This window comes from Bufo gargarizans, chromosome 6 (genome assembly GCF_014858855.1).
Source record: "Bufo gargarizans isolate SCDJY-AF-19 chromosome 6, ASM1485885v1, whole genome shotgun sequence".
Lineage (NCBI taxonomy): Eukaryota > Metazoa > Chordata > Amphibia > Anura > Bufonidae > Bufo > Bufo gargarizans.
Window position 1 is genome coordinate 126,338,855 of NC_058085.1, and position 26,488 is coordinate 126,365,342.

Sequence of the window (26,488 nt, forward strand, 5' to 3'; positions counted from 1 at the left end):
ACTAAAATTAATCATAAGGAGGAAGTTCTGTCTGACCTGAGAGGTCACAGTTGTGGCCAAACACAGGAGCTTTGTTGGCCAGAAAAGTGTCTTCTATTCAGGAGTAGACCTTTTTAAAATGCAATATGTTTCTCATTGTGACCAAGAGTACATAACATCTCAAAATTATCTATGTCATGGAGACGGAGCAATTAACACCTTGCATGCACATGGTGTACTTTGCTGTATATCTGGCACCTTTACTAGGGTGTGTACAGAGAACTATAGCACAAGACTAGACAGTCTTTGTAGTTTCTGGGGTTTAAAAACTGTTCTGTGGTTCCCAACAGATTGAAACTCAGATACCTACAGAAAATGAAGAAATAATACATTTTTTGCAGTGTAGCTGAACAGATAAAAGCCTTATTAAAGTGATTCTCTTCTTTGAACTATCCCTTTTAACTGATCGCCAAGTGTTCCCCTGCTGGACCCCCAGAGATTATTGTACGGTAACTGTTCAATTTTCCTGCAATTCCACCACTGTGGAAATTAACCAGTACACAGTGCCCAGTGCTCTGCCATTGCTCTGGCTTGTTGCTGGGGATGGGAGGATGTCTATGGAGGACGAGGGGGAGAAAACGGATTAGTACCTGGTGTGGAAACCAGACACAATCGTTAAGATGTCAATAGGACCTGGCCATGTTGCTGTGGTGCTGTGTCAGTGACTCAGTGGACCCACTGAACCATTAAAGACATGTACTGTCCCTGCCTTTAACCGCTGCTCCAGGTGTCCACTTTGGCTTGCTCTTGCTCCTTGACACACAGTAAAAATTACTAGGATCAGCCCAAGTTCTCTACCATATGACAGTACAAGGCACGGATGTTTTTTTTTTTTTATAGAAATAATGATTGCTAGGTATCTTCCATCGAGGCTGAGCACACACCATCAGTTTCCTAAAGGCAGTGGAATCCACTAAGTGGTACAGCATCGACTAAACTGCCAGCAATTTGGCCAGGTAGGAGTTCAGCTTGCACACTATTGCTGGATGCATAGAGTTGTTTACTGGCCGCATATTACATTATTAATGGCTGATGCCAGAGAAGAAGAGGAGCAGTAGTCTAAGCAGAAGAAGCTGTAACTGATGAAGATGACAAGGACACTGTACTGTATCTGGATTCGGCATAGGAGACCAACAGCAGGAAGATAGTCTTGTTCTGATTGCTGGCTAATTCTATTTTTCCACTGGATCTGGTGAAACAACTTCATGTGGTACAATAGAGCTGTGGTGCCTCTGTTCATGTTTAAATGCCTATAGCTTATCTTCATCCTACAGCTCTTGTACACAGCAGTGCAGATATTGACTAAGATACTGAAACCTGTGGATCTCATAAAGGAAACAGGTTCTTAGCATTAACCAAAGACAATTACCTTTCCCAACTGGTTCAGGATCCGACTAGAGTAATGACCATACTGGACTTAGTATTAACCAATAGACCTAACAGCAGACATGCAGGTTGGGGGAAACGTGGGAAATAGTGACCATAAAATAATAACTTTCCAATTGTCATTTAAAAGAGTGTTTCTTCAGGGAGGCACATAAATGGCAAACTTTTAAAAAGCTAAATTTGACCAGCGGCCATTAGCCTCAATTACTGGGACAATGTCCTCAAGAATAAAAATACAGCCACAAAATTGTATATTTTTTAAGGAATCTTAAACTCTAATTGTGAGAGGTGCAGTGTCCTGAAACACACTGCCTAATATTGTGATTATATTTCATGAAAATCTGCTTGTGCCTTTGTTCCCATATAGTTGCATAGGGAGGGGGAGGTTCTAACAAACCTCCCAGGGCTGACTCCACGCTGCTCTCTCAGAGAAGAGAAGAAGAAGGAGAAGAGTGTGATATCTGAGAAAAAAGTTGCACCTCAGCAGCCATTTTGGAGAGTTATCTAAACTCCAGAGTTAGTTAATTGTACCAGCCGATAGAAGGGAAAGATTACAGAAGATCCAGGAAACCCAGAAAGGGAGTGACAAACCATCTAGTGTTTAGAAATGAACAACTGAGTAAAAGAAAACGGGAAAGCAAACTAAAAGGGTAAACGTAAAAAGAACTGAGTTGAAATTCCACTAAGAACAATAGTTTGCTGTCATTTCAATATTCTTTTTTGCTGCTTATATCATGTGGCAAAGGTAAGCATATATTTCTCTTCACATGCAATGAACAGCAGGTTGTATTGTCCTCTACTGTCTTTTATTGTTGATAAAATCAATACAGAACCATTGAAACAGAGAGGGAGTGAGAATATTGGCAAAGGAAGATAATTGATTGTTATAGTGGAAAACAACCCCTTATGCGACTTTTGAGGACTAACCTGAACCTTTGCAGAAGTTGCCTTGCTATAAATGATTTTTGCGCATATGGATGACCTTTGGATCAGCTTCAGTAAAGTACTGGGAATTTGTTAAGAGAACTGGTCTCCTTATTGTGTGAACTTATCACCAATTTGCACCTAACGGTGCTGGCGTCACGAACACCAGGGACCCTGCCTCCCCTGTAACTTAAACCATACCACCGAGGGCACCTCAACCACCATCTGGCAGGAAATCACTAAACACCAGAGTGTGCCCCAAAGGAACCTGGTGCTATCCTTCCATCACGGCACTATGGGGCATCTGGTAGCACTATAGGAGCATTATTTGGGGGCACTATGGGGAAGTGGGGGTTCTAAAGGGGCCTTTTTTTCTTATTGGCACATGGGGGGCATTATGGCATCTGGTGGCACTAAGGGGGCATTTTTTACTGGCACATTATGGGAGGCACTATAGGGGAGGGCAGCACTATGGAGGAGTGGAGCACTATTGGGACATATGGTGGCACTTTGAAGGGGCATTTTTTACTGGCACATTATGGGGCAGCACCATGGGGGAGAGGAGCACTATGGGGGCATCTGGGGGTCTAAAGGGGCTTTTTTTTTATTGACACATTATAGGGGCACTATAGGGGAGAATGGCACTATGGGGCATCTGGTGGCACATTATTTGGGGGCACTAAGTGGAAGTGGGGGCTCTAAGTGTGCTCTGGCAGAGAATTATTTCTATTTTGGGGAGCCCTGTTACTTTGGGGGGCACCCTGCCACAGTATCAGCTTAGCACAATAATTTTTGGGGGACATTATCTTTATACTATTAGTGTCTGGGCGCAGTTATTTTTTTAGAGCACTGTGTGCCAATAATTGTTGAAGGGGGCACTATGTGTGTGGTAGTAGTATTTCCAGAGGGACTGTTTCTGCAGTATAGTATTGGGGGTGGCAGGAAAGGGTGTTCAGAAGATGTGAAGATGATGGAAATGTGGGAAACTAATGTCTGTTTGCTAGATGTGAAGATGATGGAAATGTGGGAAACTAATGTCTGTTTGCTAATCTCTGCAGAGAGAAAAAAATCATCATGGAGAAGAAAAAGAGAACGTCTACAACAAAGGTGACATCACTGGATGTATGAGGTATGGGGCGCTATGTAAGAGAGGAGATGCTCCGGCTTCTCCCCCTGCCATTTGCAGAAGGAGGATTCAGAGCTGGGTGAGGACGGTCAAGGGGGGCAGCAGGCCACGGGCGGGTGGCAGATGGTAGGGGGGAACCACAGGCCTTGAGCAGGAACTGGGGAGGGAGGAGAATGGAGGAGCTTCCTGGCTGTAGCCTGCTGTTTACTGTATAATGTGAAGCAGGCAGTGCAGCCAGGACAGACCCCCCCCCCCCCCTCTCCGTATGATGTTTGGAGACAGGCCTCAACTACAGAATGTCAGCTGTAAAGTGTTTGTTGGGAGTGGCCTATTATATGTAGGAGGGGCTTTTAATAATGGGCGGGGACAATTTTTTGTTGTTGTATTCCTAAAGAGCTTTTAGAATCGCCAAGTAAAAGAATCAGCGCAACACACTACACCCCTTCCCTGCATTTTTAAATATAAAGGGGCTTTGAAAAATTGAATTAACACAGCGCACTACACATGTCACATTTTTTTGCCTTTCGGACCCCCCCTAGACAAAATTCCTGGGTGCTCCCCTGGTCCACACCAATATTAAGGACACAGCTACCACAACCACACAGGAACCCACGCAAACTAAACGATAAGAAGGGGAAGAGACACCATAATAACATCAATGACCACAAGGGTGGCCCTCACTGGACAGATGGTAAAAGCCAGGAACAGTGAACCACCAGCACACACCAAGGCTGGAGGAACTCAGGCTTCAGGCATCCAGCAGAGGCTAAAAAGCCCAAGCAGCCACACCCACACACACACAAACCCAGTGTTCACAAAACACTAGAAAGGGAGTTAACCCTTCCAACACCAGACAGAGGAAGGAAGCCACTTAAAGTGGAAGTGCACACACAAGCATACCAAACCACACGTTGCCACCAGCAAAAGCACGCGTGGCAACCATTTCACGGCAATCACCCAGGTGTCGCTCATCTCCAGGGAAATAAAAGATACCAGTTACTGTAAACCTTGAGGTGCTAGATCTCTGTCTACAGTACTTCCACCGCAGGCACAGTACTGTAGCTGTCAATGTTTGAATGTTTCTGGGGGTTCTCCGCACTGGAGAGAAGATAGATGATATATATTAGATAGATACTGTAGATAGATCCTGTAGATGGATAGATCGTGTGATAGATATTGATAGATACACTGCAGATAGATAGGTGAGATAGGTGATGTAGATCATTAGCGATGATATAGATCAGGGTTGGCCAACCTTACAGACACAAAGAGCCACTGTATTTTTCGCCCTACAAGATGCACCTAGGTTTTAACAAAGAAAAATAAGAGAAAAAATATCTTTGTCATCTGATCTGAAGTCTCGTAAAAATATTTTTTTCTTATTTTTTCATTGGCAGAGAAAAAAAGATAAAATATTTCATCAGACCTCAGATCAGACACCCAAATCAGATCCTTAATCCTAATCTGACCTAAAATAAGATCCCCAAACCTCATCAGACCTCCAAATCAGACCCCAATGTTCGGATCAGACAACACAAATCAGACTCCCAGTGTCAGACCCTCAGTGCTCAGATCGCCCCCCCCCCCCCCAATGCTCAGATTTCCCCCCATGCTCAAACAAGACCCCCCATGCTCAGGTCTGCCCCCATGCTCATATCTGCCCCCCATGCTCAAACTAGACCCCCATGCTCAAACAAGACCCCCATGCTCAGATCTGCCCCCCCATGCTGAGATTTGACCCTCATTGCTCAGATCAGAGCCTAAATTGCTCAGATTAGGCCCCCATTGCCCAGATCAGGACCCCCCCCATGCTCAGATCAGAACCGCCCATGCTTAGATCAGACCCCCATGCTCAGTTCTATAATTTAAAAAAACATCTTCCCTCTCCTGATCAGGCACTGGGCTCCTGCTCGGGCACCTGCTTCTCTGCAGGTCTGACACGCTCTCCACTGTGACCTGATGAGCAGAACGTCAGGTCATAGTCCGTGTCTCCACAGACTACGTTCTCACACTGTGTGCATCGTAGTGGAGAGTGAGATGGAACTGCAAAGTAGCAACAGTGCCCGATCAGGAAAAGAGATCTGAGCATGGGCTGGAGAGTGAGCCGGCCTGACTGCTTCCCAGCTCCACAGCTAGAGCCACACTTTAAGAAGCAAAGAGCCACAGGTTGGCCACCCCTGATATAGATAATAATAAAGTTATGGAAAGTTTGGACTAGAACATATCTCCGGCCTTTGTGTCCTGGCATTTCCTTGTTCTTGCAGAAGTCTGAGAATTCTCTGTAGTCTGTTCTGGGCTTCGGGGACCCTGGTTGCTGCTAAGCGGGGGTTTCTAATTCATCATGCAGGAGATAAATTTGGCGGTCAATCTGGCATGAGAGCAGAGCATGCCGGGAAGCGTATACATTATCACATAAAATGAGTGGGGGGCGTGCTGACAATGATTTCTACATGTCAGACAAGCATCTGTGACAGGTAAACACATCCGACTCCCCAGCATGCCCGGTACTGGTGCTGGCGCCATCAGCACACGCGGCGGCCTCCATTTACAGTATCTCGCCGATATTCCATTAAGGAGAGGAGAATTATATGTTAAATATTTAGAGAAAGCACTGTCTTTATCAGGAGAGTAGCTGCAGATCCACATGTAGCTGGCGCCGCACAACAGCAGCAGATTGAGCCTGTCACTCACACTGATTGATGGCTCTCAGGAAGTTTACCGGAGGAGCATAGAGCAGGACAATAACTGACCAAGCAGTAGACTGCGGTATACCGTGGACTGACAACCTCTCAGCGAGCTACACTACACAGCTTTGTTTCTTTCGGATTACAAGCACAATTACTGCGAATAGTCTGTATGAAAACAGAAACCACTCACACTGTGGAATTAATCAGTACAGGGATTATTAAGCTTCATTACGTACAAATACTACCGTATGAAACTGCAGTTCCATGCGCCATCTGCTGTTTGCAAACCCAAATTGCAACCTGAATTTTCTCACCTCTTTTTACACGCTTTGTTAGCTAATGAAACAGGATATGGCTATGCGCTCACGCGATTCTACTGTGATCGCTAGCGCTGCTACATTTGTAGCAGGAAAAGAAGGTGGTGGTATGATGATGATAATGACAAAGAATCTGTATTGCTTAGGGATGTGGGTGGCTGTCACAAAGAGGACCAGGAGAAGGAGGACAGACTTGTTCTGATTGGGAATGCTGGCCAGTTGTATTTTTCCCAAAATGATGGCGCCTCATATGCTGCAATAGATCTCTGGTACCTATAATTGTGTTTGAATGGCCACGGCTTATATTAGTCCTGCAGATCTTGCACACCACTGTGGTTTTGTGTGATCGCCTTGTGGAGAAAAAAGTGCCATATGGGAGTTGTTCAAATAGAGCTACAGGCTGCCAAGCTGGGCTTAGCTCTGGCACCTTTTGGGCCTAAGCCACCTATAGCATCAGCGGCATCACCAGATCCCAAAGAAGACGTGGCCCTGACTGTTCTTTGGGATGTATGTTGCCTCTGCTCTTTATTGCTGCCACCACCACCCTCCTCCACTGATGTTGCCTCCTCCTTAGAACCCCCCCCCCCCCCCATTCTGACTCCCAGGTCCTGTCCAGCACATAATCATCATCGGAGTCTTCAACCTCCCAGCCATTTTTATTAGACTGTGAGATTTCATTATAGGCTCCTGGGCCCCCGGGCCCTCTGCCCCTGCTCTGCGTTTTCCCAGATTGTCACTGCGTCAAACATCAATGCAGTGGCTACAGGTGCCACTATTACCACCACTATCAACACAGGTATGCATGGGGTCACCAGCCTCCTGCCCAACCTCCTCCTCGGGGCAACCCAAACTGTGAGGGCAGTCAGACAAGTCGTCAACAGGAAGACTCTTTTGACTATCTGCCATAGGACGTGGTGAGGATTTCCTGTCACTTTTTAGGAAATAGCAATATGTGGCAACAAGAGGAGAGAGGCACTCATAGGGTAAATATGTAAAATCAAAAGGGTCCTCTGAGAAGGAATTATAGTTTGCTCACCTATCCGCGTTGCACCAAACTGGGCGCAACACCAGTGAAGGCAAAGGAGAAAATATTGCTGGTTGGTGCAGCCGGACTTATCAGAGATCCTTGGGCGGGAGTCAAACCGGCGGTTGGATAGACTGTAGCACTAAGAGGGAGCCAGACCGTGGTAGTCGAGCTTACAGTGGATAACACAATGCGCAGACCACAACCAGGCGTCAAATATAGTTTTGCTTTATTCTGAGACAACGCATTTCGGGGTACATGGGATCCCTTTGTCAAGTCTGGATCACTGAAGCCAAGCAGCTAAGACATGCGGCATCCGAAGTGTTGTGCGCTTAGCAACGCGCGCCGTACGTGCGTGTACAGCACGTAAATGGACAATTGAGGTATCATGCTCAATTTCAACTTAACACACACAGGAAGATTGTTGCAACAATGATGTGGGTATTGCTGCAGTACTTTTATATATACAGTACAGACCAAAAGTTTGGACACACCTTCTCATTCAAAGAGATCAAAACTATGAATTAACATATGTGGAATTATATACATAACAAATAAGTGTTAAACAACTGAAAATATGTCATATTCTAGGTTCTTCAAAGTAGCCACCTTTTGCTTTGATTACTGCTTTGCACACTCTTGGCATTCTCTTGATGAGCTTCAAGAGGTAGTCACCAGAAATGGTTTTCACTTCACAGGTGTGCCCCGTCAGGTTTAATAAGTGGGATTTCTTGCCTTATAAATGGGGTTGGGACCATCAGTTGCGTTGTGGAGAAGTCAGGTGGATACACAGCTGATAGGCCTACTGAATAGACTGTTAGAATTTGTATTATGGCAAGAAAAAAGCAGCTAAGTAAAGAAAAACGAGTGGCCATCATTACTTTAAGAAATGAAGGTCAGTCAGTCCGAAAAATTGGGAAAACTTTGAAAGTGTCCCCAAGTGCAGTCCCCAAGACCAAGAGTCACCTCTGCTCGGGAGGATAAGTTCATCCGAGTCACCAGCCTCAGAAATCACAGGTTAACAGCAGCTCAGACTAGAGACCAGGTCAATGCCACACAGAGTTCTAGCAGCAGACACATCTCTAGAACAACTGTTAAGAGGAGACTGTGTGAATCAGACCTTCATGGTAGAATATCTGCTAGGAAACCACTGCTAAGGACAGGCAACAAGCAGAAGAGACTTGTTTGGGCTAAAGAACACAAGGAATGGACATTAGACCAGTGGAAATCTGTGCTTTGGTCTGATGAGTCCAAATTTGAGATCTTTGGTTCCAACCACCGTGTCTTTGTGCGACGCAGAAAAGGTGAACGGATGGACTCTACATTCCTGGTTCCCACCGTGAAGCGTGGAGGAGGAGGTGTGATGGTGTGGGGGTGCTTTGTTGGTGACACTGTTGGGGATTTATTCAAAATTGAAGGCATACTGAACCAGCATGGCTACCACAGCATCTTGCAGCGGCATGCTATTCCATCCGGTTTGCGTTTAGTTGGACCATCATTTATTTTTCAACAGGACAATGACCCCAAACACACCTCCAGGCTGTGTAAGGGCTATTTGACCATGAAGGAGAGTGATGGGGTGCTGCGCCAGATGACCTGGCCTCCACATCTCTAATCGAGATGGTTTGGGGTGAGCTGGAACGCAGAGTGAAGGCAAAAGAGTCAACAAGTGCTAAGCATCTCTGGGAACTCCTTCAAGACTGTTGGAAGACCATTTCAGGTGACTACCTCTTGAAGCTCATCAAGAGAATGCCAAAAGTGTGCAAAGCAGTTATCAAAGCAAAAGGTGGCTACTTTGAAGAACCAAGAATATGACATATTTTCAGTTGTTTCACACTTTTTTGTTATGTATATAATTCCACATGTGTTAATTCATAGTTTTGATGCCTTCAGTGTGAATCTACAATTTTCATAGTCATGGAAATAAAGAAAACTCTTTGAATGAGAAGGTGTGTCCAAACTTTTGGTCTGTACTGTGTATATATATATATATATATATATATATACAAACACTGCTGAATTATATTTTGAACCCCACAAAAAAAAATGCAATTCTGATAGCAGACACTGCCACAGATCCTGTCTCTACTCTCCCTGTCTGTAAGCTGCCCCTCTTCTCTCTATTGTACACCACACATACAATTCTCCTTTTGAAACCCAGACTTTCCCTTCACTTTCCCTGTCAATAAGCTTAATTGATAGATTTTTCACTGTTCTTGACTCTTTTTTCCCGCCGACATGTGCAGTAAAATGGTACTAGGCACCGTTTTAGTGGATTCGTCCGAAACAAACCTGAAAAGATTCAGGTTCGTCTGCTGCTGTATGAAGAATAGCAAAGTTGGTACACTCATCTCTAATTTACATGTATTTTTGGAGTGTAATAATATTACAGGTTATAATTATTAGATTTCTGGAGAAGGGTCATTGATCCAGGGAGTTATTCTGATTGCCTGATTGGAGTCGAGAAGGAATTTATTCCCCTAAAATGAAGAAAATTGGCTTCTACCTTACTGGGCTTTTTGCCTTCCTCTGGAACAACTGGCACGTTTTGAGCCTGCGCGGCAGCACCATTTCCTGTGCTGACCAAAATGGAAGTAGATCTGGTTCTGGCAATTATTTTTTATTTTTTTTTAGGTTTTGGCCATACTTTGCCTCTGCTCTTTATCGCCGCCGTGGCCACTGCCTTCCACTTCCGATGTCACCTGGTCCTTAGAACCCCAAACCGACTGCCAGGTCCAGTCCAACACACCATCATAGCCCTCACTTTCCTTGGAATTATCAGACTGTCATATGCCATTGTAGGCTCCTTGGCTCCCCCTCACAATCCTCTCCTCTGTATTTGCTTCAATTAGCGGGTTCAATAAAAAAATGCCCTACTATGAACACACTGGAAAAATGACCTGAACTGCTTTTTTTTTTTTATTAAAAGCATTTTTTTTTAAAATTAAGAACACTGTAGAAGCTTCAGTTTTTGGTTTTTTTCCTAACTACTGGCTGCTGAAAACATTTTTCTGCAAGCACTGAGGTTTTTGGTTATTGCAGCACCTTCCTGCTGTATAAAACACACACAGAACTCTAAATGACCCTATGTTTTCCCTGTCTGATAAAACACTGACTTTTTTACCTAGTGATTCAATCTACTTAAATGTCCCTAAACTGTAAATTTTAATAAACTTCAGATTCATTTGGCAGCAGAATTTTTGTGAAGTTCATAACGAATCTGATTAGATGAGAATCGATTTGCTCATCTCTAGTGACAGTATATTGTAGAATGTAGAGGACTGAAAGACTAAGGAAGATGGTGAACACAATCACTGCTGATGGTGGTCACTGCAGAGCCAGGTCCCTCAAGGATTTTTCTATCAGACACTGTAGTTACATCTTACAATCTTTGATGAAAACTTTGAGTCTTCAGTTTCCTGCCACACAACCAACCAGTGTAACCAGTGGAGGGAAACAGCCAACATTTCAGATGGGCACCAAACACCTTTATGAACCTTCTATGCCTGATACTGAGGTAAATGGAGACCAATTGGTGGAATCTACTTCAGAAATATTGAGCTCTGGGTCTAATTCTCTATATGGAAGTACATGCGGGATGTCCTTAGACAAGCACAATGATATGAGTGCCCTCCATTAATGATATAATGTACATTCTATTAAAACAATTAGGGTTTAATCTCACACAAAAGAACATGTTTCTACTATAAGGTTAATGTGCAGCGACAAGATCTACTTGTGAGGAAACTAATAGAAATGAAAGACATTTGGCAGCAGGTGGCAGAGCAATTTCAAAAAGTAAATGAGAGCACATGTCAAGCAATAGAACAGCCTATCTGCCCTGGGCTCTGTCCTCATTTATGGGCTTTCACTATGGAGAGACAACTTGACACAAAACGGAGTTATTATGGATGGTAGACGTCAGTGCACCACTGGAAAACCGGAGTCTTCAAATCAGCCAGAGATCAAATAGTACAATGAACTGATTAAGATGTGTGAATGCTGGGGGTAGGGGGGCTACGCCTTTTAGTGAAAAACAAGAAACTTTATTTAACCCATGCATAGTCACAGCAAGCTTGATGGTTGTGGTCACCGTAAGTGGAACAGAATACTTAGTGGTTTCTCTCAGACTTTGTGGGTATACAGATTTGAATAAATGAACAGTAGAACAGTTGCAGAAAGATTGACAGTCTCTTGGGGACTGTGCATCACACCACAAATCCTCCAAAGTGTACCGAAGATGACTAATGGCTCTTGCCCGAACCTTCTGTAATGCTAAGGGAGGTTAAGTCCTAACACTGCATGCCCTGCCTGTGCTATGTTTGCAGGGGTTGCACCATCTCTTGTATTTCGATGCACTGGTGTCTCAGAGGGTACTTTCAACCGTTAGACCACTAGTTTTCTCAGGAATTACTCGACTACCCACAGCTGTGTGTGTATAATGTGCATGCCATGCACACCACAACTAGAGAGCAGTCCCTGGCCGTATTGCGGCCAGCATATGGCGGGTCCACAATACACGGGACACCGGCCGTGTGCATTCCGCATCACGGATGTGGACCAATTCTCTTGAATGGGTCCACAAATCCGGAGATGCGGAACGGAAGCACAGAACTGAACCCTACGGAGTGCTTTCGTGGGGTTCCATTCCGTGCTTCTGTTCCGCAAAAAGATTTAACTTGTCCTATCTTTTTGCAGGGTTGACGGATCGCGGACCCTATTCAAGTGAATGGGGTCGCAATCCACATGCGGCATCCCCACGGTCAGTGCCCGTGCATTGCAGACCGCAATTTCCGGTTCACAGCGCGGGCACAGCCAGCACACGTTCGTGTGCAAGAGGCCTAAGGGTGCAGATTTATGTGCAGAAAATCTGCATGAAGTCCGCACCCTTCCATTGAAAATTGTGAAATCCACATAAGAAAAACGCAACAATTGACATACTGCAGATTTCAAAATGCACACAAGGAAAAAAGCAAAGTGTACATGAGATTTGTTTTATCCCATATAGGGTTAAGCAAACCCGTGGAAGTTTGGGTTCGCCAGGTTCGGACGAACTTCAGGTCAAAGTTCGGGTAGGGACCCGGACTTCACCCCGAATCGGGACCCCATTTAAGTCAATGGGGACCCGAACTTCACTTTATTATTTTCCATTACAACATGGTTATAATGGAAAATAATAGCATTCTTAAAACAGAATGCTAAATAAAATGTCTATTGAGGGGTAAAAAAAAAAAAATCACCTCATCCACTTGATCGCGCAGCCGCTATCTTCTTTTCTTCAGGACCTGCGGTGATGTCACTGCACTCACCACATGGTGAGCACGGTGACGTCAACGCAGGTCCTTTTGCAGGTCCTGAAGAAAAGAAGATACCAGCTGCGTGATCAAATGGATGAGGCGAGTTTTTTTTTGGGACCCCTCAATAGACATTTTATTTAGCATTCTGTATTAAGAATGCTATTATTTTCCCTTATAATCATGTTATAACGGAAAATAATAAAATCACCCAAACACGAACTTCAGTGAAAAAGTCTGGGTTTGGGTACCCGAACTCGCAAAGTTCAGTCCGAACCCGAACTTTGCAGTTAGGGTTCGCTCAACTCTAATCCCATACACTTTGCTGGTACTGTAATCCGTGTTGTGTGCAGGCAACCTATATAACTTTAATGTTTAACATTGTGATAATCCCCACACATAACTTGAAAGTCTTTATTCACATCTCTATTGCTTAAATACTCGGTAGTCTCCCACCAGGACACTCAGTATCTTATGAGTTTGCTGCACATACACACCGTAAAGGCATAAAATAATTGCTTCTATGTGTGCACCTCAATAATCCCCACCTACAGAGTCTGTGGTGCAACACTTCTGGCATTGCAGCATCCACCATCAAGTCTGGCACCAAAACACCATTCCTAGTGTTATCAACTAACATAAAGATAATTCCTTCATGTAATTCCTAAGCACTAGGTGGGGACTGGATTCCAAATGATGCCAAACAGTTCAACACAAAAATAAAAGTGCAAGATGACACTACATAACAGCAGAGAAGAGTGATGTTCTAGTGCAAAAGCAACAGTGCTATTTGTAAGAGAGTGCGTGTGAAAGTATTCGCTGCTCTGCTAAAATGATCTCAAATGACTTGAAGTGGCAACCAGAACCCAAAAAAAAGTGGAAGGAAGCGGGGAACGACTTTTCGAAAGGATCGAAGAACAGCCAGAATGGCAAAGACTCATTGATCACCTCCAGAAAGATCAAAGTTGATCTGAAGTTACCAGTGAGTACAGCTAAAATCAGAAGAGGATTAAGTGAAGCCAGGTTACCAGCAAGGACTGAATAGGTTAAAATTTACCAAGGAACACACTGACCTGCCCAAAGCCAAATTGTGTAACGTTTTGCTAACTGATGAAAGCAAAATAGTTTTTTTGGGGGGGTCTAGTGGTCGTACACAGTATGTCAGATGATCCCCGAGCACTGAATTCAAGCCACAGTACACTGTGAAGACGGTAAAGGATGGTGGTGCAAAAATCATGATATCGGGATGCCTCTCATACCATGGTGTTGGGCCTATTTATCGCATACGAGGGATGATGGGTCAGTTTGAATATATCAATATACTTGAGAAGATCATGTTACCCTATGCCAAAGAAGAAATGCCCTTTAAATGGGTGATTCAAAACAACAATGACCCAAAACACACCAGTAACAAACAACATGTTGGTTAAAGACAAACAGGATTGAGGTAATGGAGTGTTGGACCCTGTTGGACCAGCCCAACCATGCCTAAATGTAACTATTAAAGGGGTCATTCCATCTCACCATTCCCACACCGAAATGGGTCTTCTACACGCCTGCCCCAGGTGGCTTGGTTTATGAAAAAAGTCATACGGGCCAGCGCTCCTCTGTTTCCGTAACTCCCATTATAGTGAATTGGAGCTACCTGGGGCTGAAGCTTCGTCCCATCTTGCTGTGGAAATGGTGAGATAGGGCAACACCTTTAACAGAACTAACTGGATGATGCTCACTGTTTTGTGGGCCATAGTGAAATGAGACCATGAAATTCAGTTCTGTAAGTTAGAACTCAACAAGGCAGCAACTTATAATGTATAATTATACACAATCTTAAGCAGTAGAAGAGTTAAAAAGTATTAGAATTATATTCAGAAAACGCCATACGACATGAAAGAAAATTAATTGAACATTTTCCATAAATGTGAACATCTCTGTCAGGGAACGATATCACGCTCATTTACTCAGCTATATTTCCACATCATTCATTGTGTGACCCTCTTGACAAATAGTTTATCTCCGTGTACTGTAGCTTAAGGCAGGAGGTGCACTGACATCATGAACAGAAGTGGTAAAGAGTAAGGGGAGGAGGTGAGTGATGGGAATGGAAGGGAGGAGACATCATTCATCGCCCTCAATAAAAAGGTGCTCAGAACCTGCAGAAAGCCACAGCTATCTTCTGCACAACCATCCAGGCTCAGAGACAAGATCACCACAGGTGGGTTATAACTTAGCAGTAGGGGGTGATAAGTAAGAGAGCTTCTGGAAAAGGCACATGACATGTTGCATGCCTCCATTTATTAGTTTTTTATAATTTGAAGAGTTCTCCATTTTGTCAGTTTAGAACAAATTTTTCTAATAGTTTTTGAGGCACCTTCTTAGGATTTCTCTTAAGTCAAGAGCAACCTTCACTGATCTCAACGTCAGCTAATTGACCAGGGTTTACTTTTGGGGTTCTCCTGGTAGAGGAATCCATCCTATACAAAAAGTAGTAAATCCCTTTGATGTTGGGTGATCTGTATGGAAATATATCTGTATGTGTTTAAACTGTTGTGGTATTATAACTCATCCCCAGCATTCTCCAAGTCTACTTAGTAATGGCCTATCTCATACAATAAATCCAACCTAAGGCCTTATGAACACGATAGTATGTATTTTGCAGTCCACAAAACGTGGATCTACAAAATAGGGATGACGTATTGTAGACCCATTTCTGCATCTGTTGACTATTCTGCAAAGTATAGAACATGTCCTATTCTTGGCCGCAAAATGCAGACCACAGACCCATTGAAGTCAATCGATCCAGAAAAAAAAAAACATTGGAGGACGTTATCCGTGTTTTGTGGCCGAAAAATACCTATGGTTCTGTGCATGAGGCTTAACTCTTAATTATGCTTTTTAGTTTGCTGCTGGGACACCCAGGGATGTGTGGAAACCTGTTAGCAGGCGTTCACTTACCCTGCAGCTCCTCTGCAGGTTATGGGGAGCATTACACAGTTCAAAATTAAATCAATGGTCCTTTCATGCACAGAGGTACTGAATCCTCCACAATAAGAAGTGTTTTTTTTTTTGTAAATAAGGGTTTTGAACTAGGGACAGCCCTCTATTAACTCATAAATCCATTTTCAAATACTGTTAGTGAATTCTAAGGCTACATGCACACAAATGTTGTTTCTTTCCGTGTCTGTTCTGTTTTTTTGGGGCGGATAGGATGCGGACCCATTCACCGTGTGCTATCCGCATCCGTATGTCTGTTCTGTAGCTCACAAAAAAAATATATACCATGTCCTATTCTTGTCTGTTTTAGGCATTGTTACAATGGATCTGCAAAAAAAAAAAAAAAAACGGATGGCAATTTTGGGGCGGATCTGCAATTTGCTGACCGCAAAACACATACGGTCGTGTGCATATAGTCTAACTCTGATGACCTACTTCCATTTCTATATAACAATATATAATATAATAATATAATAGTAGACATGGTTATATAGTTGTCCTGTAATTCATATGCTAACTCATGCTGCCTTAAAGGGGTTATGCCATAATTGATGTAAAAAAAAACAAAAAATGACATCATATGGTACATGACAATACCTTTCTAATAAAGCTAGAAGCAGCCCTGTACCTCACATGAATCATCAGAGTTCTCCACATTCATTGCTCTGCTAGATTTATTTCAGGTGTGCCGGTAGAGGGGTATGTCCTTTCTCATGGGATGTGTCCTTTCTGCTGTAGCTCTTTCCCTGTAACTGCATCAACTTTTAACAGAATATATGGCTGGTAGCAGTTGAAGATTTAAACTGAGCACATGTGACCACATCAGGGAGGTGGCGCTACACAGATATATTTTATTGCATACCTCAGTGGCTATACAAAATGTTTAATTACTTGCAATAAAAAAAAAAATTAAAATGGTTTTAAAAATGTAGAATATGGTTTGTGACACAACCCCTTTAAGTACCATTATAAAGTATCAACTATCTTCTATTACAGTGTGAGTCACGTATTACACTTTGCTATTTGCAACTATTAAAGACCTTGAAGGTGTTTATGGGCATTTTTTTATCATTTGGTCTTTAGTAAAAAGTTTTAACAGCTTTTGTTCTACTGCCTACATTTTCAGTGCATCTCTGCAGACCATTTCCTTTTATCTCGCACTGAATCCATCAGTGAGCTACTCCAATGGCTGGATCTGTGGCCCTTATCTCTGAACTCCTGCCAGCTTATAAACACTCATTGTCGCCAAATTCCTAACTGATTTAAGCCATATTCTTATCAGTTTATGAGCTGTCAGGAGTCCAGAGATGAGGGCTACAGATCAAGGCAGCAGAGCAGCTCCCTCACAGATTTATTGTAAAGCAAAAAGTAATACAGAGATGCAGTGAAAATGAAAGCTTTAGAACAAAAAATGTTGAATATTTGTAATAATGACCGAATAAAAAAAAAAAAGATTTTTAGCTCAAAATTTATAGGATGCAATGATTAAAGAGATGCCCTGAATGTTTTCATCACTTTTAAAGAAATAGTAATTTTAAATAGTATAAAAAGTTAACATGCAAACATTTTTATGGACACTAGGTGGCAGCAGAAATCGAATTTTGCTCTAAATCCCTATGTGTTTTATTGTAGAGATGGACAGAAAGGTTTGTGTTAGTATTCTGTTAGCCATGCTAGCAACAGCTGCCCTCTGTAGGCCAAAGACAGAACTGCAATCAGCAAGGTTTGGACCACAAAAGAAGAACCCTTTTCCTTCTGAAGTCAGCAGACGGGACCTCCTAGCATCATTGTCCCATGAACAGAAGCAGCTAATGATGTCACAACTTCTCCCTCAGCTATTTGCAGGTAAGTAACAAAAGGAGATAAAATGCCACTCACCTACCCAGTCTTACAAGGACACTTCTAGTCATCATCATCAGCTTATGCATTACACCAAATCACTAGGAGCCTTACACCACAATAACACAGATGCATAGCTTGTTGGGCGAAAGAAGCAGGAGCTGGTGGGGCATTTGCCCTGGCATCTACCCTTTGACCTTTAGACATAGGAGTAGGGCAGCAAACAGTATCTTTATGTCTGTGAAGGTTCTCATTTATCCAGGTCCGTCCCCATTGACTTTCAATGTAAAGTCTGGAGTTCTTTTATACCATCGGATTGGAGTTTTCTCCAATCCGATGGTATATTTTAACTTAAAGCGTCCCCATCACCCATCACCATGGGAACGCCTCTATGTTAGAATATACTGTCGGATATGAGCTACATCGTGAAACTCGACAGTATATTCTAACATAGAGGCGTTCCCATGGTGATGGGGACGCTTCAGGTTAGAATATACAAAAAAACTGTGTACATGACTGCCCAGGTGCTGCCAGGCAGCAGGGGGCAGACCCCCCCTGTTTTTAACTCGTTGGTGGCCAGTGTGCGCCCCCCCCCCTCCCTCTATTGTAATAATAGCATTGGTGGCAGTGTGCGCCCCCGCCCCCCCTCCCTCCCTCTATTGTAATAATAGCATTGGTGGCAGTGTGCACCCCCCCCCCTCCCTCCATTGTAATAATAGCATTGGTGGCAGTGTGCGCCCCCCCCCTCCCTCTATTGTAATAATAGCATTGGTGGCAGAGTGCGCCCCTCCCTCTATTGTAATAATAGCATTGGTGGCAGTGTGAGGCCTCCCCTCTCCCCCCCCCCCCCCCCGATCATTGGTGGCAGCGGAGTAGAAGCATCATACTTACCTGCTGGCTGCTGCGATCTCTGTGTCCGGCCGGGAGCTCCTCCTACTGGTAAGTATGAATCTTCTACTATTGCTAAGGCTAAGTAACCATGGCAACCAGGACTGCAGTAGCGTCCTCGTTGCCATAATTACCGATCGGAGCCCCAGCGATTAAACTGGGACTCCGATCGGAACTCCGCTGCCACCAATGATCTGGGGGGGTGGGGGGGGGGGAGAGGGGAGGCCGCACACTGCCACCAATGTATTAAAACAATAGAGGGATGTGAGCTGGGGGTGGCTGGGGGTCGTATTAGACCACATGGGGTTCCGTGGCTCCTTTCGCAATTATATATCAGCGCTATATACGGACCCGCAAGCTAGAATTTACACTCCAGGCTTCCTTTCTCCACCGTTTAGGCTACATAAAGGGACTAGGCAGGGCTGCCCGCTCTCCCCTTTACTGTTTAACCTTGCTATTGAACCCCTGTCGCGTAAAATCAGTAAGTGCCAAAATATAGAAGGTATCAAGATAGGTAATACATCCATTAAACATTCGCTTTTTGCAGACGATCTATTGATCTTCCTAGAAAAACCGGAAAGGGACTTGGTCAGAGTATTCGAGGTGTTGGAGGATTTCGGAGTAGTATCAGGTTATAAAGTAAATGCTACTAAATCAGAAATCCTCTTCTTAGGAAATAAACATTGTAAGAGAAGTTCCCAACAGCTTGGTGTACCCATTCAAGTAGCCCCTATTTCCATTAAATATTTGGGGATCCATATCGGTAAACAGCCGGAATCTTTGTACCACCTAAATTATCCACCACTCTTTAAAAAGTTACTCTCAGACATTGAGAGGTGGATGAATCTCCCCCTGTCCCTGGGAGGCCGGTGTCAACTTTTAAAGATGATTGCCATTCCAAAACTTTTATACCCTATGCAGACTGTCCCTCTTCTTCTTAAGCATAAGGACATTAAATTGCTGGAAAAAGCTTTTACCAGCTTTTTATGGGGAGGGAAGAGACCCAGAATAGCACTTTCAAAATTGCAGGTGCCTAAGTTGAAGGGAGGTATGGCGTTCCCAAATCTGCGGTTATATAACCTGGCGAGCCTCATGCGCCACTGCATCGACTGGTTGTTTGATACCAACTTTTACACTAATAGATCACTAGAATCCCAACTTGCGAAACCTTGGTGTTTGAAGGCCCTTTTACACACTAAGTATGCAGCCCAACCTCCATTGATAAGAACAAGTCTAGTAAGTAGAGATACCATTGCAACGTGGAAAGAGATCCGTAAAATTTTCAAACTGCCCTTTTCCCTTTCTAAGCTTATGCCTTTGTGGGGTCACCCAAGAGTTCCCAGCGGGTATTCACCTCAAGCACTTCAATGCCTGGAGAACGGCGGGTATCGTCAAGACATCTGATTTGTGGCATCCGCAAGATCAGCGTTTTTATACATACCCTGAATTAAAAGAGAAGTTTCTCTTAAGCAGCCCACAGCATGTTTTTGCTTTTCTCCAGGTCAAAAGCTTTCTATACACTAGGATTCAGGACCCTAAATCAGTGTTTGTCGCGAGCGGTTTTGACAGTCTATTGGGACAGGGGTCAGTTAAAAAATCATTATCTGAATTATATCAGGGAATCTGTGAAACCAGGTATAAACCCCTTGTGGATACTCTCTTCTCACCCTGGAAGAAAGACTTCCCTGAAGTAGATGTACAACTGATAATACAGAAGGGCTGGGAGAAGGTTAGAAGGATAATCTTCAATGAAGGTTGGAGAGAAACGCAGTTTCGTCTATTACACAAAGCAATTTACGGTTTTCGCTTCTCTCCTCAATCTCAAAGGCAAGATAGATTGACAAGCTGCCCAAAATGTCAACTACAGGGTTCAAATATGCTCCACGGGATTTGGTCATGCCCAAACTCGACTAATTTTTGGCACCTGGTGAGACAACAAATTAAAAGACATCTGAATGTCGCCATCCCTGGTACTCCCGAGTGCATCCTGTTCCATGCTCCCCCAGAAAATAAGCACATGCAACCATTAGTTCATATCATTATTCTGGCAGCTAAACGGTGTTTGTTAAATAACTGGCTTAGACCTCAGGTACCCTCAATGACTGAGGTTCTAGAACATGTCAAAAAAGCGAATTCCATTAGGGGTAAATGTATCGATAAATTTTTCAAACGATGGGAAGATTTTATGATAATAGTATATTCAGATCTGGAGCTGAAGAACTTGATGACACCATTTGTGTCCTCAGAATGGTATCTGAAACGAAAAATTGCTGGGACATTAGGGAGACTATTGTCTGATTAATGTACACATTGTATTGTGATCCGGTACGCTGAAGGAAAAATCCCGGGGTGGGGGGGTGGGGGGGTGGGGGGGTTGGGGGGTACAGAGGGAAGGGAGGAATGAGGGGGTTACCCATGGTAGGGGGTCTGTTAAGAATGATGGCTAGGGTTTAGCTTTTTTCATGACCAACTTTGTGCAGTATGTGACAGATGTGATGTGCCTATGTCAAACCTTGTCAATTTTTCATGATTCTGTGACATGCTTTTGGAATGAAAATTGATAAAAGTTAATAAAGATTATATAAAAAAAAAAAAAAAAAAAAACAATAGAGGGAGGAGGGGGGGCGCACACTGCTACCAATGTTAATGCAATAGAGGGAGGGAGGGGGGGCCGCACACTGCGCCACCAATGCTATTATTACAATGGAGGGAGGGGGGGCGCACTGGCCACCAATGAAATTATTACAATGGAGGGAGGGGGGGGCGCACTGGCCACCAATGAAATTTAAACTGGGGAGGGAGGGGGGTCTGCACCCTGCTGCCTGGCAGCCCCGGATCTCTTACAGGGGGCTATGATAGCACAATTAACTCCTTCAGGTGCAGCACCTGAGGGGTTAATTGTACGGATCACGGCCCCCTGTAAGAGATCGGGTGCTGCCAGGCAGCAGGGGGCAGTCATGTACACAGTTAGTTGTATATTCTAACTAGAAGCGTCCCCATCACCATGGGAACGCCTCTGTGTTAGAATATACTGTCGGATCTGAGTTTTCACGAAGTGAAAACTCAGCTATGAAAAAGCTTTTATGCAGACGGATCTTCGGATCCGTCTGTATGAAAGTAACCTACGGCCACGGATCACGGACACGGATGCCAATCTTGTGTGCATCCGTGTTCTTTCACGGACCCATTGACTTGAATGGGTCCGTGAACCGTTGTCCGTCAAAAAAATAGGACAGGTCATATTTTTTTGACGGACAGGATACACGGATCACGGCCTCGGCTGCAAAACGGTGCATTTTCCGATTTTTCCTCTGACCCATTGAAAGTCAATGGGTCCGCGAAAAAAAACGGAAAACGGCACAATGGTCACGGATGCACACAACGGTCGTGTGCATGAGGCCTTATTCCCAGAGAATTCTTGTACAGTCACTCAGAATTGAGAAAGGTCGTTGGAAAAACTAGTGAAACGTTTTCAAGAAATCTACAGTCCAGTTGCCTTGATTTATTCTTTACAGATATAAATAGTATCTTTGCCCTGGAAGAGGAAAGTCTATGACTTTGTCCCTAGGGTATGTTTACACTGCTTAAAGGGGTTTTCAGATATATATTTTTTTATATTGATGACCTATCCTCTGAGGGGTCCTCCGGATAGGTAATCAATATCAGATCAGAGAGAGTCCAGCTCATGATCATCTGTTTGAAGAGGCCACAGGGCTTATGCAAATGCTGTATCCTCTTCATTGTCTGCCCGCACGCCGTCTATGTTGTAGTGGTGGTGCAGTGTAATTATAGCTTCCTCTCCCATTCAAGTGAATAGGACAAAAAGCTGTAATTACACTAAGCTACCACTACAATGTAGATGATGTGCAGGTAAACATTGAAGAGTACGCCGCATTCCCATGAGCACTACGGCCCCTTAAGACTGTTGGCAGGGGTTCCAGAAGTCAGACCCCCACTGATCTGATATTGATAATCTATCCTGAGGATAGATCATCAATTAGCATAAAACCGAGCAAACTCTTTAATGTAAAAAATGATGATCCGACATTATACAGTACATGACAATCTCTAACAATGCTAGAACCAGCCCCGTACCTCACATAGATCCAGAGATCTCCACATTCATCGATCCAATTGCTCTGCTAGATTATCTACAAACTGGCAGCACAGGGGGTGTGTGGCATGTTTCAGGGGGTATGTTCTTTCTGCTACAGCATTCTCCCTGTAACTGTCACAGCATCTAACAGCAGATCTAACTGGTGGTAGCTAAAGAATGGAACTGAGCATGTGCGACCACCTCAGCAATGTTACTGGGCTGGACAGAAAAATTAGGAAAAGGACAAACAGCAGGTGGCACTATACAGATACATTATACAGATACAGTATAGTGGCTATACTACATTTTTAATTGCATGCAATTACAAAAGTATTCAGATGCAGTTGCTGGTTTGAAAAATAGAATATTTTTTGAGGGACAACCCCTTTAAATTCCACATTGAATGGTGCTAATCCCCAGTAAGATCCACAGGAATAAAAAAAACTACCAATCTGTGTCAGCTCCAGATTCTGTGACAAATACACATTTGATTTGTTCCTACATTTGTTTTGCTGTGTGAACATACCCTTATAGTTAACACCAATGATTTTACAACCTAGAAATCTCCAATGCTGAAGGCCACCTTCAGCCCATGCATGACCGGGACTACGCTGGATGGATGGACTTTGGCCGCAGGAGTTCAGAAGACCAGATCTCAGACTCTTAAGAGTGTAGTGCTGTGAACATCTCAATAGTTGCTGTATTATTCTTAAAGTATTGGCCTGTTCAGGTTTCTGGTGAGAATTGTACTAATGATGTATTGAGAGTAAAAAAATAATAATAAAAAAAAAATAAACAAGAGGTTGGAATAAATTCCATGTTTGTGCCCATTTTTTAAAACCAGCTGTTGCCTCATTGCATTCTGTAATAGCAGGAGTGGACTGGGAACTTTAAGGGGCTTTGTAAAAAAATTTTTTAGCGGCCCTATGTTGTAGGCAGGTCCAAATTGACAGAAGGCTGGGCCAATATAAGTAAGTGAGGCCAAAAGTGCCAGTAACAGTACCATATTGCGGCAGAAAATACGACCCTATCAGACCCGAATACTGCGGTTCAGCACAATATATTGCTCCAGCAGCACAAAATACCTCCTCAGAAGCATGTTATCTCATCCTACTCTAGTTTCCTCAGGATGGCAACACAGCTGAATTCAGGGGTCACGAGGGTACCTGCAGCCACCAGCCAGGCACACAAGTACTTGATGCACCCAGCATTAACCAATTCTGAGAGAGTCTGATCATTACTTACCTGTATTTTGACTGTGAGGAGGGCTTAGTTGGCCCTTTGAGCATTGGGCCACTGTGAAATTCCTTGCAGGGTCTATGGCCAGTCCGCCCCTGGTATTAGGTCCAGTGTATGTTCTGTGTGTGTCAAACAAGATGAACTTTCCCTTACTACTGGGCAGGGGCGTTGCTAGGTTAAAACATTCGGGGCCTGGGCCCGAATGTCCTGCCTGCCAGCTTGATACAACTGTACTGCAGTTCTCAGGACGGCTATACAATTAAATCTAATGCACTGGAAGAGCTGAAGGACCTCTGATGACATCACATGTCATGTGACCAGTAAAACAGGCAGTGGTTTAAAAGGACCTGCGATTATGTCACCATCATGTGACCAATGCAGGATAGGATGGCAGTAAAGAGGAGACGTCCTGGGGGAAGAAGCTGTGGTGTGGTCTGCTACATGAGGAGAGGTAAGTGAAGGGAGAGGCAGAGGAATGCTGGTTAGTTGTGGTTATTTAACTGGGACTGCATGTTAGGGCTGAAGGGAGGAATGTTATTTACATGGGATTGTATGTTGGAGGTGGCTGGGGAGGGGGTCATGTTATTTATATGGGACTGTATGTTGAAGGCGGCTGGGGGAGGGAGTGATGTTATTTACATGGGACTGAATGTTGAGGGGGTGATGTTTACATGGGATTGCATGTTTGATGTGGCTGGAGAGGGAGTGATGTTATTTAAATGGGACTGTAGGTTGAAGGCGGCTGGGGAGGAGGTGATGTTATTTACATGGGACTGTATCTTGGAGGGGGTTGTAGATAGAGAGGGATGTTATTTACATGGGACTGTATATTGGAGGGGGCTGGAGAGATGGTGTGATGTTATTTACATGGAACTCTTTGGCGGAGGGAGGGAAATAGTGTCATTTACATGAGACTATATATTGGAGGGGCTGAAGGGAGGAGAGTGATGTTATTTACATGGGACTGTATTTTGAAGGGGGCAGAAGAGATAATGTGATGTTATTTACAGTACATGGGACTGTATGGTGGAGGGAGGAATATAACTACAATGAGCACTGCAGGGGGCATTATAAATACTGGGGGCACTTCAGGGTGAGCATTATAACAGTAGGGGGCAGTATAAATACTGGGGGCACTTCAGGGCATTATAACAGTAGGGGGCAGTATAAATACTGGGGGCACTTCAGGGCATTATAACAGTAGGGGGCAGTATAAATACTGGGGGCACTTCAGGGCATTATAACAGTAGGGGGCAGTATAAATACTGGGGGCACTTCAGGGCATTATAACAGTAGGGGACAATATAAATACTGGGGGCACTTCAGGGGGCATTATAAATACTGGGGGTACTCATCAGGGTGAGCATTATAACCGTAGGGGGCAGTATAAATACTAGGGGCACTGTAGGGGTATTATAAATCCAGGGGACATTACAGGTGTCTTATTACTACTGGGGGCTCTATAGGAGGGACTTATAGATTCACCTGTCACGGAAGGTGAGGGAAGGGAAGCAAACCAAACACAACAAAATTAAACAAAACAGCAGGCTAGGCCCCACAGCTAGGGAACAGGGAAAGGTCACCTCCTGAAAATCCCTGAGCCTTTCCCTGCTACCAACATGAACAAATCTCGATGGTAGAAGTGTTCATGCACTCAAATCTAAGCACTGCTGCAACTGACATAAACCCTCAGCTAGGGAGCAGGCGGAAAGACAACCGGTTCCTTGCACAAGATAACGGAACCAGCGTCTACCTAAGGCCTAGCCAGTACAAACAACAGAAGGGAAGGAAGGAGGACTTAAGTGAAGACGAACTGGTAACAGGAGATCCACTAAACACCAGCAGAGAACTCCAGGAGAAACTATAAACCGCAAGGGATATAGTGAGAGGCAGGTATAAATAGCATCACTAACTAACTAATGAGCAGAACCTGTGAGGCGGTGGATTCCTGTCCAATAGCCACAACAAAGCAATCTGTCAGATTCACATGCAGCAAGTCTGACAGATCTTCTCAGATCACTCACAGGGCAGAGCGTGAAAGTACCTTCCCCCCTCTACGGGTGACCTCCAGGCACTCAGGACCAACTTTATCCGGGTGTGCCCTGTGAAAGGCATTTACAAGGAGGCTAGCATTGACATCTGTAGCCGTAACCCACATTCTTTCCTCAGGACCGTATCCCCTCCAATGCACCAGGTACTGAAGGGAACCCTGAAGAACACGCGAGTTGAGTATTCTGGAGATCTGAAACTCCAGATTACCATCTACCAAGACAGGAGGAGGAGGCAAAGGAGATGGTTCAGCAGATTCAACATACTTCTTCAACAAGGACCTGTGAAACACATTATGGATCTTCCAGGCCTGCGGAAGTTCCAGACGAAACGCCACTGGATTAACAATGGCCGAGATTTTGTAAGGACCAATAAATCTTGGGCCCAACTTCCAAGAGGGTACTTTCAACTTAATGTTCTTAGTGGAAAACCACACCAAATCACCCACACACAGGTCCGGACCAGTCATATGTCTCTTGTCAGACATTCGTTTATATCTATCGGCCCATCTTTTTCAAATTAACCAGAATCTTCCACCAGATAGAAGACAACGAAGAAGAGAATCTCTCCACCCAGCCCCGCCTCCTAG

At 44.1% G+C, this 26,488-nt stretch overlaps 1 protein-coding gene across 3 annotated transcripts; it reads left to right on the forward strand.

Moving 5' to 3' along the window:
• Positions 1-5,939: 5,939 nt before the first annotated feature.
• LOC122939773 (gastrin/cholecystokinin-like peptide) lies at positions 5,940-23,405 on the forward strand. 3 transcript variants are annotated; one of them, XM_044295892.1, is made up of 3 exons: positions 5,940-5,949; positions 17,421-17,633; positions 23,172-23,405. In XM_044295892.1, exons 2-3 carry the CDS (start codon positions 17,423-17,425, stop codon positions 23,276-23,278), a joined length of 318 nt encoding a protein of 105 aa, XP_044151827.1. In that variant the 5' UTR covers positions 5,940-5,949; positions 17,421-17,422; the 3' UTR covers positions 23,279-23,405. The 3 variants fall into 3 exon arrangements, with proteins under 3 accessions (XP_044151827.1, XP_044151826.1, XP_044151825.1); XM_044295891.1 differs by lacking the exon at positions 5,940-5,949 and adding an exon at positions 14,977-15,009; XM_044295890.1 differs by lacking the exon at positions 5,940-5,949 and adding an exon at positions 15,703-15,824.
• Positions 23,406-26,488: the final 3,083 nt, after the last annotated feature.